Consider the following 15,827-nt stretch of genomic DNA (forward strand, 5'->3'; position numbering starts at 1 on the left):
TCCTTTGCCATCTGTATTCTGTTACCTTCCCTTCGCGTACGAACCAATCCTTGCGCGCTCGCTCTGTTATTGGTTGATTGACTTGCTAATGGTGCTAAACGCAGGTGAATATCATGTCTTGACGTGTTTAACGCGCATGCCAATGAATGAAACAATAAAAAGGTCTTTTGTTATCTTGAGATTGCTTACCCGCGATCGAGTAAGGATTAGTAACACTCTTATGAAGCAGAAAATTCACAAATGTTTGTTATTAGATTCCGTAATGCACTTAGATTGCGTAGACAAATAAATTTACCGGTTCAACGGCTGGTCACCACTATCAGCTCCAGAAAGTGCAGGGGGAGGATGACACCCCTATTGTGAGCCAGTTTCACTTCGTCAATGAAATCATATAATCATGTTTTATAATCAAATAGATCTCCTTCCTTGAGGTTAAACCCCCTTGACATGGAGCCGCATATGGTGATCAAATTCCTTGTATCGTCAAAGTCAATCGCGAATGTAAAAAAATGCCAAAACTCAAAAAAAGAGCAAAAACATAGCAGTTTTTAAATGCTTCGTTTTAGCGTTTCCGCAAGTTTCCGCAAGCTTTAATTGCATTTTTCGAAAGATAATATAAAGGGCTTTCAAGTGCTCTATGGCAAACTGCGGCGAACAGAGGCGTACTTAGTTATTTTTATGAGGCAAAACCATTAAATTTACCTTAACATTATATGTAGTTTTATACAGGCTCTATTGCGTTTAAATTTATAGATTCTACAGTTTCGGATAGGTCAAAATATGAGCTTTGAAATGGTATACAACAATCATATTTAGAACTCTTTTTATTGTTGCATAACGTATTTTTTTTAAACAACTTCAAATTGATATTTCTAAAATGGCCAACTTTGGAGACATTTTTCATAATAAAACTTTCTTCCTGTTGACATATTTTCATGAATCCTGAAAATATAAACAATAAACTACAAAATAACGATGAAAACATATAAAAATCGAACATTGCATTGTTGGCACTTTTGGCCGCCCATTTATATCTTATGTGCAACGCTGTGCAGCAGTTTTGCAACAGATGATGCTAATGAAGATGATTAGTTGATAAGGTTGCAAATATCACATTTAGAGAAAATCTGCTTAAAATATAATGTGGCTCGAAGCTTCGCACTAAATAAGGTACAAATTGAAATAATATGATAACATCGAACTATATTCATGACTTCTAAACCTATATTGGGTATAATGGAAATATCGAGTTCCATTTCACAAATAATAAAGCTGCATTTGATTCAGTATATTCTACAATTCAGATGTATACTAACGCAACAAAGCAAAAGAGTTCTGAACTAATCAACTCACCATCCAGAAGAACTTTGCCGCATGTACAACTTTGACGATGACAGTTACTTCCTGACCTTAAGCTATAGCATATACAAATATTTTACATGCACACTAGTACCACATACTGAAAATATTCTGAACTACTGTTAACCAGCCAAAACACCTTGACCTCCTGAATAACTTTGCCGAAGACGGTAATTTTCTATCTGATTAGGATCTCGAGATATAGCATATGCGAGAAGTGTACATGTATACTAACGACACGTGGAGAGAAAATTCTTATCTACTGTCTACCAACCAAAAAGTCTTGACCCCCTAAACTTTGCCAAAGACAGCAACTTTCTAGCTGATCAAGATCTCGAGCTATTGAATATGCGAGAAAGACACGTATATACTAGCACCGCATAGTGAGAACTTTCTGAACTATTGTCACCCAACAAAAAGATCTTGACTTTCTGAAAGACTTTGCCGAATACATTTACTTGCTATCTGGTCAGGATCTAGAGATATTTTATATGCGATGATTTCACATGTATAGTAGCGCCGTGAGGTGAGAAAACTCTGAACTACTGTGCACCTGCCAAAAGGCCTTGACCTCCTGAACAACTATGCCGATGACAGTACATTTCTATGTGGTCGGGAACTCGAGATATTTTATAAGATAATTTCACGTGTATACTAGCGTCGCGTAGTGAGAAAATTCTGAACTTGGCACCACCAAGCAACACCAAGCAATAGGCATTGACCTCCTGAAAATTTTTCTGAAAGACAGTAACTTTCTATCTGGTCAGCATCTCGATATATTCCATGTTGTAATCAATTAAGTCAAATCCCACGTAGTCTGGTCACAGTTTACGAGGTTTCCATTTACATTTTCCCTATTATCTGCATTTTTAGGTGTTTACTGTAATAAAAATTTAACTTGTTTAGATCAGTACAAGTTTTTTGAAGAATACTCGTTGGTTTCAAATCAATTGGTAACTCAGCAACAAAATGGCAATGAAAAACTCATGTGTGTTGTACAAAGAAAACAGCGCGAGTAACGGAGGGTTAAGTGATCATCTTAAAAAATAAGTGACAAACTTTCAGCCCTGCGATAATTCCTAGTCATGAAGATACCTTGTTCTACGTATTAAGTTCCGCATATTTATTTGAAATGAAGCGTGGGAAACGAATAAGAGGAAGACACAATCTAATTATGTCCATCCTATCCACCCACTGTCAAAAACTCATGGCAAACTGCAACATACTCACCGACGCACACGTCGTAAGCGAGCCCACAGACGTAAATGTCGGAGGACCCCTTCATCCGCAGCTGGCCGCACAGCGTCGTGTCCGAAAGCTTCTTGTTGTCCCAGAATACCGAATACGAGTCCACCTCCGGATTGGTGCCCTTGTACACCTTGATGCCGTGATCGAGAATCTAAATTCGGCACCCGGTGAATGGTCAGAAAATGCCCGTCAGGCGATATAATTGAAAAGTTACCTTCAGATCCTTGTGCAACTCGGAACCCCACGAATCCTGAACGCAATGTCGTGGCCAAAGCCGTTGCTTCATCGGAGGCGGGCCGGCGAAAATAACCGTGTCGTACACCTGGGCGTTATCGGCATTCAACTGTCGTGGAAGGGGAGCAGGAAAATACAATCATTGCCGGGTCGTCGTTTGAACCTGAAACTGATTTTGAAAACACACTCACCGGGCTGGTCGGGTGAATGGGCCGCTGCTTGATGTTATCGATGAAGGAAACATGATCGCTCGGGTGCCAATCCAGCGAGTAGAACACCGAGTCATAGTCCACCGTATCCAGGAGTTTGTTTATCGGGTCAATCACCTGTGCAGCAAAATAAAGGAAATAGGGAACGAGAGAAGCATATTTGACACCATTAATTTCGGGCCGCCCATTTTCAATTACGTTTCGGCTGGTCCCCTCGCCCTATCGTACGGCCCACTTTTTGTTCGATTGTTTCACAGCCCCAAGTCTAAGCGTTTTGCTTTTCGAGGTGCCAAATTTGGACATGGTTTTCTTTCTATGTGTACAGGGCACGCGATGCTTGTCAAAGTTAATAGTCAATTTGTACGCTCAAGTGTTGATGGCAGCGTTTGATAGGCAGAGTTTCTACAAATGCCCTTAATTTTTTGGCAGGGTAATTAATTTTATTTTCATGGTGAATTGACTACACTTTGTTGGGCGTTTTAGAACGAGTTGTGTGAAAAGATATTAACTTGAGCTTTCGGCGATTATGGGGAAAGTTAGCACACTTTTCCAACACATTCCAAATGGTTGTGCATGATTGTGATATTAAGCTGAATGTAAAATTGCACGAAATGCGCACATCTGTTCCAAAAAATGCAGCTGGGGCAATACGGCATGAAACATCGCTGAAGTTCGCCAATTTATACACTTAAAGTTTAGTGCAAACATTTCCAATTTCTCATCCTAAGGGGGAAAACACAGACTCTACGTACATACTACAACCGTTTTTCATATGATATATCTATCGTATACGCTAGCTCACGAAAATATTAACTACAAGTAGTACCCAACTTTGTTGCACCGTTGTTTCTCTTTCAAAAAGGCTAAATTCAAAAGTTTGTGCAAGCAATTGCTTTCCTCCAAAATGGAACTATATTTTCGTTACTTTAACAACCAAATGTGGTCTCGAAAGCCTAGTTAGTTGTCGAAGGTGGAGGTTCTTACCACACAATCTAATGCCGGCCCTCTTTTTGAAAATCTTTTCCAATGTTCTACGAAGCTCATGCGCTTTTTCAGTGAGCACAAAAGTATACCTTAAACATCCATCTTGAAGATTAAACCAGAGGATTTGGAATTACGGTTATGTAAAATTATTGACAGATAACAGTCTGATGCGCGAAGGGGCTGACAAAATCGGGCCATTACTGTAACGCGAAAACGGTGCAGACTTAGCAAGCTCTCAATTAATAACTGTGGAAGTGCTCATGTAACAGCTAGTTCAGGGCAAACGCAAATTTCAAATTGAGACGTGATATCCCAAATAGAAAAAGAAGAATAACCAATGCATGTTTACATCTAGATTGCATTCCCCCTTCCCCGTTTTATCACAAATATCCACTGCGAAATCTCTTCGATGCCACATTCCAGGCGCCTAATCCGTATCGGTTTTGCAATCGAACGATCTCCATTCCATTGCATACCATCGCATCACGCTGCACGAATGAATATTTATGAGCCGTCCCGCTTTAGCCCCATTCCTGCCACGCCACGTTCCCAAGTCCTTATAAGTCCTTACATCACGTTCCAATTTTGCAACTGCAGCACTTCTGTTCTCAAAACCAACGAGTCACGTGGTTGCGTGATGAATTATAATGAATTAATCTGTCCGCAAAATTCATCCTCCTGGGAGCTTCTATCTTGATTTTCAGATATTGTTCTTTTCGGAACCAAAATGCTCACCAATACTCACTGCTCACTGGTACGCTAGTCAGTAAAATGTAAATTTTCTCGAAAGGAAAACAACTCAATCCTTCCCTCCATCACCGTGTGAGCGTGATGGAAGTCGGTTCTTTTCAAATGTGCTTCCGCTGGCGATGTCCGGAGCTTCCGGTCAAGCTGTAGTTGGTTATTTTTTTTCGCAGCGCGAGTGTGGATAAAGGAGAAACATACGAAAAGATCAACAATGGTTGCCCGGAGGAAATTGATGGCACTGCTAATGGCAGGCAGGAAGCATTAGGAAGGTGGTGGATTAGCATGAATTAGCGTAGTGTGCACATTAGCTGGATATTGTACCACATATTCGCAATGTGAAATAATTGGACTGAAGTTGGCGTGATTGTTTTAGATCAGCGCTTCTCAATCTATGGGTCGGAAACATGCCAGATTTTTTTCAGAAGTCTACGAAAAATGTCTGTGAATTGCAGAAATGTCGTCATGAAATAGATACGAAATTTTAAATGTCAGCAAAAGTCATGATCGAGCAAAAAAGACCTGATTTTAACGAATTGAACCTAATTGGAGTTGGAAATGCACCCATTCACGCCGTATACGTCAAAAGCATTTAATAAAAACGTAAATTACGATTACACGACAAATGAGGTCGACTCAAAGTCCAGATTCGTTCACTCATTTTCTCGAAAACGTACTTAACTCATAGACTGAGTAAAACTTTCCGAGCAATATGAGTAACATCTCGATGTACATATGAAATTAGTATATATACTTCTAGAATGAGTAAATTTTTCGTAGATTTTTCTCATATTCGAAAAGATTGAAGAGGCACGGAAAATTTTACTCAGTCTACAAGTAAACTACGTTTTCTAGAGTATGAGTAATTTAAACTTAAATTTGAGTCGATCTAATACGCCATGTAGTTTGGAAATCCGTTAGTAACTTAGTACTTTCACAAACGAAGTGACAGACGACTAACTGGCGAACAAATTAATTAAAATAATGTGCTTTGCTGTAATAGAATTTTCTTAAAACCTTGTACCATCAACCACCAGATGGGCTAGTATTTTTGTTTCGATTTGAACAAAGTTGATTTTGTGTGCAATGATCTTTGACAGTGTGCAAAGAGTGTATCATTTTGTCATTTTTTTATGCATTTCAGTTTTGGTAGAGTGAAAGAGATAGAACCAAAACATTCTAGTACATTTAGTGTTGCCATGTGGTACAATCCAGCAGTAGTGTTGCCATGTGGTATACTGAAAAATTACAATAGCAGGTTCGTCACCAAAGTTTTCGAGCCGCTCCGTCTGTCACTTCGTTTGTGGTTATAGGATTTTAGTCCACCTTCCGCCCCTCACCGCCAGGTTCGCTAGTATTTTTGTTTTGAATTAATTCAAGTTGGTTATGTGTGCAATGATCTGGCAACTCTTGTTTTCGCTCGCGCTGGGTGCTGTTTTCTCACTCATCGAAGGAAATTTTGATTAGAGTGAGAAAGTAAGGAACAGTCAACGCGGGAACCGTTGTAACCAACGGGTTCCAATCCTTTCCAGATAGACCCGAAGACAAAAAAAAAGTAGAAGGGTCTGTGCCTAAGGGCACAAACGGAAGCTTGACGTAGGACCGCTAGTGGACGGAATAAATGTGAAGAGCATTAAGTTCTTTTAATTGATCAAATCAGGCATAACATTTGATAACGGCACAAAAGCATTTGTAAACAAACATTCTAAGGCCCTTTACACGCGAACTAAAGTACGCCCACGCAAACCAATACCACTTACGGAAAGGTGATAGTTGCCCCTATGCGATGATGTTGTTGGTTTGCGTGGGCGTACTTTGGTTCGCGTGTAAAGGGCCTAAGAAGGTTTGTTTACAAATGCTTTTGTGCCGTTATCAAATGTTATGTCTGAAATATCTATTATCTCAACTCTTTCCGGTTTTGAATTGTAGGCGATCCAAATTTGTAGTAATCCCGGTTTTTTCCCGGTTTTCCCGGTTCAAATCTTAAAAATTCCCGGTTGTTAATATGCAACAAAAAAAAAACAAAATTTACTGATAGTATAAAAAAAAATATGATTTAAGAAGATTCCCAAGATTCTGGAGCTTTGAAATTTGTGTAGAGTCTGAAACTAGAACTTTTCTTCAAAATTTGTGATTAATAACATGCTTCGTGATGCAAGATTTGGAGAAACAATAATTAAAATGTGAAATTTTGAATTTTTTTCAAGATCACAGATTTATAAAATAAAACATCATACCTATGACTCGTGAAGTCATTATTGTCACGCTCTGAGGCTTAGAAGCATTTTAAGGGTAATAACAAATTACATAGCAATCTGTTGAATCTGGCGAACAAACCCTGGAATTTTTAGTAAATTTAAAAGAATTCAAAGTGTTGATTAAAAACAAATATTGAGAAGGATTCCCACACAGTTTTCGAAGGAGAAGAGCAGATTTCCAGAATTATTCTTACATGAAATCCATAGAAATTGTTGAATGAATTTGGAAGGATTTCTTTGGAGAAGAATGCAAGTTCTAAATTAAACTGTTAGGTAATTTTAGTAGATTTAAAAAAGAATTGTGAAAATAAAAATAAAACATTGCAGAAAATTCCTACGTGGTTCTGATGAGATTTGTATGGGCATCGTGAGGAACATGACAGATGAATTTTAAGAAGAATTCCAAGAGAATTATGATTGGAATTCAACAAGAAACAGAGTTCTTAAAATGTTCTGGCAATAATTTCAACCCTAGTGCGAATGATTCATCACATAACCCAAACAAAATTGATTCCAAAAAATTTGCTGATAATTAGAAAGAAATTCTTTAAAATACTCCAAGGGGTTTATAGATTAATTTTCGAAAGATTTCTTTTGTTTTGAATAGAGTTAAAAGAAATATTTGAAAAGATTTTTAAAGGAATCAAAGTTCCGGATAGGCGGGAACGGGAATTATATGAAGGATTCCAATAAATTCTTAGAAGGGGTTGGAAGAAAATTCCTAAAAGAATTCAACGGTAATTATTACGCGGAGTGTTTTCTGGTTTATTTCAGAACAATTTCAAGATAATTCAGAGCAGAATTCCAAGTTAATTTTGGAATTCATCATGAGAATTTTGAACAACGAAAAATTAAAACCCCGGAAAAGAATAATTCAGTTTCGGTTTTTACAAATATTTGTTTCCAAACTCCAGCATCTTCAATATTTTCTTTAGAGGACCATGCACTTTACATCTGAAATTGAAACGACAAAAATCAATTTGCAATATTGCTGAGTGATTAAATTCTAAAAACAATAAGACGGTATACTTAAGAAAATTATGCAACACATAGAGCAAGACATTCATTTGCTAAAGGATCACTCTGTTTTAATGGTTTATTCTGAAATTCTGATGTAAAAATTTGTTACTAAGATATGGTTAATTTATTTTCCCGGTTCTCTTGCAGAATTCACGGGTTTTTCCCGGATTTCCCGGTTACTTTCCAAATTCCCGGATATTTCCCGGTATTCCCGGATTTCCCGGTTTGCTGGCCGCCCTGTATTAATCAAAATCACTTGCACCCCTGCTTCCAAGTTTGTGTGGTCGTTGGGGGCTTGTGGTTCTGAATATCGACAAACAAGCATAGATAAATTCTATTCCAACTCTTTACTGATGGAAGCTTGATGGCCCTGAAAAGGGCCGTTTTATTGAAGAGGACATCCATGGCCACTTACGCTTGGCGTGTTTAGTGTAGGTGACAGCATCACGGACCTCATTTTCCACGAACACCTTCAGCACACCTCGTAGATCAGACCGGCGATACGTCAGACACTGCGACGGCGAGCCAGACGACGGATGGTGGTTATCTCGAAGAATTTGCGATGACGATTGGCACCTCCTTTGCCACGACCTACTGCTACTTTTGCTCACCACGCCGTCCGAAGCGAAAATGAGCTGATACCAGACAGCAGAGCTGCTTTATATCTTTTTAGGTTAAAGCAGAATGATGTGCAACCAAGTGGTATAAAAGCTACAAAGACTCCTCCCATTATGAGTAGTTTGCTATCAAGTAGCGACACTGGCTATTTTCTTTTTGCGTACACGGCGAATGAGAACGACCCAAATTTGAGTTTAGTTCACTCATAATCGCCAAAAGTGTAGGAACTCAGCGATGAGTAAATTTGTCTCATGAATCCTGTGGAAAACCTAAAAAATCTGCCAGAAAATGAGGAAATTGACGAAAATTTTATTCAGTCTCGGAGTAGTACCAATAGACTGAGTGAATCCAATCTTTACTTTTCTCAAATTCGGGAATTTTTCCCTGGAAAATCCTAAAAAATCCTGGGAAAACATGAGGAATATTTACTCATCGCTGAGTTCCTGCACTTATTTCTGAGATAACTAAACTCAAATTTGGGTCGTTCTCATTCGCCGTGATAGATATCGGCGCCGGTGGTTAGCGTAATTACCTCTCACCCCAGCAGGCCTGGGTCCAATCTCAGTCGGCGCCATCGGCATGTTCTAAGGCATAACATCTCTGGGAGCTTCCTCCCTGGCGTCGGTAGCATTGGAACTCAGTACGGAAAACAAATCTCGCGTCACTTTTCAATAGGTCCTATCTACATTGATCGATTCTCTTCATCGACACTCTCTTTCGTAAATAACTCGGCTTCACAAATCTGCATCAACAATAGAAAAGAGCCCATCAGCATTTGTAAACAAACCGTTCCAAAGCCCTTTACTCACAAAGCGAAGGCCACCCACACAAACCAACACCATCATCGGATAGGGGAAACTTCTACCTACAAGATGTTGGTGTTGGTTTGTGTGATCGGCCTTCGATTTGTGAGGCTTTGGAACGGTTTGTTTACAAATGCTGATGGGCCCTATTCTATTGTTGATCCAGAAATGTTTCCTGCCGTCTTCGTCGAATTAGATGCTAGATTGTTGCTTCTTCCATCGAAAATATCCGGCCGTGGCGATTCAAAGTTGATCAAGGTTGATCAAAACAATTTGTATCCCTGCTTCCAGTTTGATCACATGAGCATTTTGTGTGGTCGGTGGTTCTGAATATGGGCAAACAGGCAGATGAATTCTATTCCTACTCTTTACTGTAATAAGCTTGGTGGCCCTGAAAAGAGCCGTTTTGTTTCCAATGTTGGTGATGATTTAACCTCTGACACCAAACAGAGTGCGTCTCTGTCACTTCAAAAACGTAGATGACATCCATGGCCGCTTACGCTTGGCGTGTTTAGTGTAGGTGACAGCATCACAGATCTCATTTTTCAGGAACACCTTCAGCACACCTCGTAAATCAAACCGGAGATACGTCAGACACCGCCACGGCGAGCCAGACGACGGATGGTGGTTATCTCGAAGAATTTGCGTTTGGTTCTGAACATGGCGATGAGTGTGTAAAAATTACGCAATTCCATCCTCCCTATTCACACGCGCCCGAGGATCGGAGGCGAATGCCACTTCGACTTGTTTCGTCTACTTACTACTCTCTGACGACTGTGCTGGGGAAGCAGCATATGCATGTAGGTAATTGGTGGATTTGTTTGTTAATTCGACGCTTTTGGACAATGCTGAACATTTACCAGTTTTTCAATAGTTTCTTGTTGAAAATCAACATTCGGAAGCATTATTATCGATGCGTTGCCATATTTCTGATCGATTGGTGATAAAATTATTGAAATTGGACCAGGTGCAGCTGAGTTATTAACGTTCAAAATCTTTCTTAATTTGTTACATGTTCCATTTTCGGTTTTCACAAAGTGTACCCCCATATAGAAATCAAAGACGTAGTCCTACGTCAAAAAAGAAACATGTTTTGTTTCGCTCCTTTTCTCCCTTCAAGCAACCATTCCAATGGAGTCCCATGGTCGATTGTTCAATACAGGCGAATGTTGTTGCCGACCGACAACAGGACGCGTTTTCAATGCTACCCCAGCGTTCACGAGACCGCTCACCAGTATAGGTGCGATCGGCGCATCGCACTTGTAAGTTCATCGCTCACCACCACCGTGATCACGAGATCAAGTTCGACGCAGCTGTACCACCACCATCGTAACCGGCGATTCGCACGCTAAGGTATGTCCACCCATGTCTAACGCACGGTCCATCAGTCCGACCGAGATCTTCAAGGCGCCCGTCCGACGGCCGCAACGAATGCTAGCCAACGAAAATGTTTTTGCGCAAATCGTAATATTATGTGAAATTATACCAATAATGAATAGATGAATTCCACCACGTCTTCCCTTAATACATCCATGAGCTCGTAAATTCTGTGTTTCGCTTATCATTAAGAACCCGTTTACTGTGAGGTCTATTTGGATAAGGTAAGTGCCGATATATCGTTCTTTGCCCTAGTTTGCCCTGAGAGAGTTAGCAGTGGTGTTTGATCGCAGATCAGAGCGGAGTACGAAACCATTTTGTTTCACCGTGTGCGTTACTATAGGTGCGGCAGAAGGAATGTAGTCGAATCTTTCGTTCTCACGGTGGTTCAGGTTCTAATATAGTCCTCTCTCCGAAAATGTATGGAGAAAACAAGAATTTTGAATGGTAATGGTTCTTAACAACCCATTATTTGAAAGGTTCACTTTCAAAAAACCTTAATACATAAGGTTAAAACTTTATCACACAAACGTTCATGTAAAGTTCCATATCCACTTCAGCTAAAGTTTAGCAGAGATTATAAACAATTTTTAACCATTTTCGGCAAGGTTAAGTAATGGTTCGCATTTATGCGGGTTGGGTTAAATATCCCATTTCCGTTATACTAAGCGCAATACACGCTTAACCTCTCTTTTACGAACGCGTTTTAACAAATAGTAGTATGTTTGTATCGAAGATCACTTTTAAATGTATTTACCTACCTTTATTAGCGGTAGATTTGCAAAAGATTAGCAAATTGTTGAGATATTCTTAAAAATCTAACACTGCTTCTGAACGCTAAACTCGGCCTACAAGTGGGAATTCGGCCTGATATTCAATGACGCTGCACTATGGCCTATCGAATGAAGAAAAAATGAATTCCACTGGAGCGCTTCTTTTGTTTTTGAGAATAGCGGATATAGACATTCATATCACACATACTTAATTACTTCTTTCAATAGCTTTTGAAGTAAAGTACCGTACCAAGCGCATTATCGACTCAAGGTTTCCCGGTTGCCATGAATAACTTTCGCAGCGATCGAATAAATTTCCCCATAAGGCATCAAATACCGTTCCCCAAAAAGATCTGCTTATGACCCAATGCTGATACATGAGATTCTCCCAAGGGGCAAGACAGCTCCTAATCATGAGCAATTTCAGAGGCACCTCGAGTAACTCAGATTGCTCATCGAGCCAGATCACTGTCATTTGCTTTCTCACTTTTCGCATCACAGCAACATATGGAGGTGCGAAGCCGAAAAATTGCTGTCAAGCAAAACAACAACAAAAATCGGGGACTTCCGGCCTGCAACTCCAGGCGAGTATGGTTGCGATTCTGAACTTTCGGTCCTAAATTTCCTTCGGTTTCCAGCTCCCGGGATAGCTCCTCGAATGGCCTACGGATTGAAAAAAAATCAAAACGCGCGTGGGCTGAGGACTAAAATTGACTTGTTTTTCTTGGCTGATTGAATATGATTTGATCGTACCGACGGACACGTGACTGGATGACCGGATCTATTCATCGCAACTTCGGATCACTTTATTCCGTCTTCAAGTGACCGATCTCCAATGCACAGCCAAAAATCGCGCGGTGGAGGCTTTCTGGCTACTGTCTCAACTAGACTAACCAGCTACCTAAGTACCTCGCACATTTCCAGTCTGCTGGAACAGCTCTGGATTATCGTGGAATTTCCACAAAACATTCTCAGTATTGGCACTGTCTACCTGCCGACTGCACGATCATCCGTGAGCATCATCGTTAGGTCTCCGCTCTCCCGCACTACTATTTGGCGACTAAAACTAAGCTGGTTTATAGTGGCGCTTTACCGACAGCGGCACACCATTGACCCACTGCTATTACATATGCCGGTGGCCTGCTGTGCTCTTCTGGGCGGATTTAACTTACACGGGTTTAGTCAAGTAAACAACCGAAACGGACGTTTTCTAGATCTTGTCCTGGCAAATGATTTCACATTACCGGCCACTGATCAGTCTAGATGCTGACCATCCCGCTCTCGTCGTGTCATTCAGGTTACCAACTCGGCTACAAAAACATTTCCTGTCGTCTTTGTCGTATTAGATGCTAGATTGTTGCGTCTTCCATCGCTCTGGGTGTCCACAATATCCGGAAATATCTTCACACGGCCGAGACGATCCAAAGATAAAGTCGATGAAGAGAATCAATCAAGGCAGAAAGGGCCTATTAAAAATTGACGCGAGAAATTTATTATGTTTACAAAGAAGACTGGCGCCTATTATCGACAGTGAGCATGCATAAGGACGTAAACGCGATGATCGATTCTCTTCGTCGATCTCTTTTGTTAATAACTCGCTATAATTAACGTTTCTCGGTGCGTTTGCTGTTGCTTTTAATAGCCAATACAACCTGTTACAACTCTCCATTCAACAAATTCTAGAAAATTGTTTCGCTTAGCTGGCAAAGAGAAAATCGATGAAGAGAATCGATCATTTCGTATACGCCTTGATGCATGCTTACTGTCGTTATGAAGGCGGTAAACGGAGTAAGCAGAGGAGTAAACAGACAGTAAATCGATGAACGTTGCTTTAATTTTGAGGTACATTGAGTTACTCACGAGTTGCTCGCAGCAAAAACGGAACTCAGAGTAAAGCTGTCTCACCCCTTGGATCCTCCCTTTATGTCAGAAGGGAAGCCATGACGAAGAAGCTGTGTGATCAACCTAACATACATAATTCGCATCGATGCCAAGAATTGTCGCTTGGATAGGCCTATTTTACGGGATCCGGAAAAGGCGTTACCAAATGCGATTATAAGGCGTTGCTAAAATGCCACGCCACCACGCGCCGTCATCTGAATGATTTCAGTATCATCGACTGGAGCGACATGGTGGAACAAATTTAGCTGCTGGATAGCTCTGATGGATTACATCACAGTAGCATTCGAATAGAACTACGCGATGGAAAGAACAGTGTTTCGAAAAACAAACTTGCTGTTCACAAGCAGATCATTCTGCCGGCTATTGAGTATGGTATGCCAATCTGGGAGAGTTGTGCTAAGTGCCACCACCTAAAGCTTCAGAGGATCCAAAACAAGATCCTCAGAATGATCCTTAACAGTCCACCGCGAACTCGTAACTCTGAGATTCACCACCTGGCCGGTCTTCAAACACTCGAGGAGCGAAAGACTTCCACGCTGGAAAGGTTCAGAGTCGCCTGTCTGCGATCAAACCACCAGATAATTCGTGATTTGGCAACCTAGTTTAAGTAGTTAGGTAGGTTCCTGTGCTCAAGTAGGTAGGTTATCAAATTTTTTAAATCAGACGAAAACAATCCCATAAAAGGGTATCCTGCAAATAAGCGCTAAACGCAATCATCACATTAGAATAACCAATTAACTAGAACAAAGACGAAGAGCCAAAGGCTAACCAATTGAAATGTTTAAACCAAAAGTTGAAACATAAAAAAACAGTAAATAAACGTAAATTTTACTGAACAGTGTTTCGAATAAAATAAATAATAGTAGAAGAAATAGCATACAAAACAATAGAAATTTAAATTAAAAAATAAATAAAAGCAAACTACCTATTTTTCTTTTGAAACAATCGTCGATGTCTTCTCGGTCGCGGATGACTGCGGCTTTGGTTAGAAGCACGGACTGATGAAATCTGTACCAACAATTGCAGCCAACAAGCGCGAGTCATTGACAGCTCTACATCGTTTACTTGTAAGCAAATGTTAACCCGATGTGTTCACCCCGAATCATGTTGGCCCATGGTCTTTCATTATACAAAAAAAAGTGCAGATAACAACGAAAGCGACATAATGCCATGTTGTTTGACAACAGGCTCTCCCTTTCAATTTTCGTTAGAGAAAAGGAGTTAACAGGCGGTACCTCAATAGCATCAACTATTTTAAGCTAGTACGTATGAGTAGATAGTGTTGCCGTGAGGTACACTCGAAAATTTCAAATGTAAGTTCGTCAAATCAAATTTCGAGCCGCTCCGTCTGTCACTTCGTTTGTGCTAAAACTGCATCCGGGGTGGGTGCTCTCGAATAAAAATATGGAATAGGATGGAAACACACTGTCCATTTCATTCACTTTTTCTGCGACAGTGACTATATAAATTAAAACCTCATGGTTTGGTGATACGTTTTAAAAAAGGAACTTACTAGATGTTACCTCTACCAAGTCCAAAACAATAATGAATTTAATTTTATTTTCCAGAAGTTACAGAGGCCTCACTGGAGAAACGTGACATTGCTATGTGGTGAAATAGAATCGCCGTCCGGTCGCATGTTGCTGATGAAGCGCGTTGCAGTTTGTTTGGTTTGTTTCTATGCTGCTCAGTTTATTTCAAAAAATTTGCTGATGATGAACATTGTGACTTTTCCTCGAAGAAGACTAATGCTGCTTCAAGTTGATGTTGATTAAAGGTTTTGAATTGATTGATCTTTGTGTATGAAATTCGAATGGTTTCTGGAACACTGCGTTCTTAACTTATACATACAGTCAAGCTATAGACCGGCCAACGCACTATGGCCAAAAATGGGTCCAAAATTGCCCAAAATTCAATATCTCAACAGCACGCTGAATTCCGGCCATGCAAAACAACTTTTCCGAAAGGAAATCGTCCGGGAAATCCATTGCACGTAGTCTCATAGACCGGAGAGCCTTGAAGGTATGTGTTTTGGACCATTTTACCCCATTTTCCTCTACTTTTTGGAGGAAATGTTTTTTCACAGCTCTATTTTTCGTAAAACAAGCACTTTATGCATGTTTTTAGAATACTATGTCTTTAAACAACAGTTCATGAGATATTAGGGGAATACGGGGTACACTTTATATGGGAGTAAGGGGTAAAAGTGAAAATACAATCAATGTTTTTTAATACAAAATCCATTTTTTTTAATATCATAATATTTTTTTCTGAAAAATACTTTTAATTAACTTTCAT

The 15,827-nt window shown here is 40.0% G+C and overlaps 1 protein-coding gene across 2 annotated transcripts in view; it reads right to left on the bottom strand.

The window, feature by feature from the left end:
* The window catches only part of Naam (Nicotinamide amidase), a 256,895-nt gene that overhangs the window by 47,327 nt on the left and 193,741 nt on the right, over positions 1 to 15,827 (bottom strand). For both annotated transcript variants that reach the window (XM_065219143.1, XM_065219142.1), the window contains exons 5-7: positions 3,033 to 3,167; positions 2,822 to 2,950; positions 2,590 to 2,758 (exon numbers count right to left, since the gene is read on the bottom strand). In XM_065219143.1, coding sequence (XP_065075215.1) covers positions 2,590 to 2,758; positions 2,822 to 2,950; positions 3,033 to 3,167 — 433 coding nt within the window. The remainder of the gene's footprint in view (positions 1 to 2,589; positions 2,759 to 2,821; positions 2,951 to 3,032; positions 3,168 to 15,827) is intronic.

This window comes from Ochlerotatus camptorhynchus, unplaced genomic scaffold (genome assembly GCF_037179485.1).
Source record: "Ochlerotatus camptorhynchus isolate MF236.1 unplaced genomic scaffold, CSIRO-AGI_Acam_v1.1 ptg000099l, whole genome shotgun sequence".
NCBI classification, from domain to species: domain Eukaryota; kingdom Metazoa; phylum Arthropoda; class Insecta; order Diptera; family Culicidae; genus Ochlerotatus; species Ochlerotatus camptorhynchus.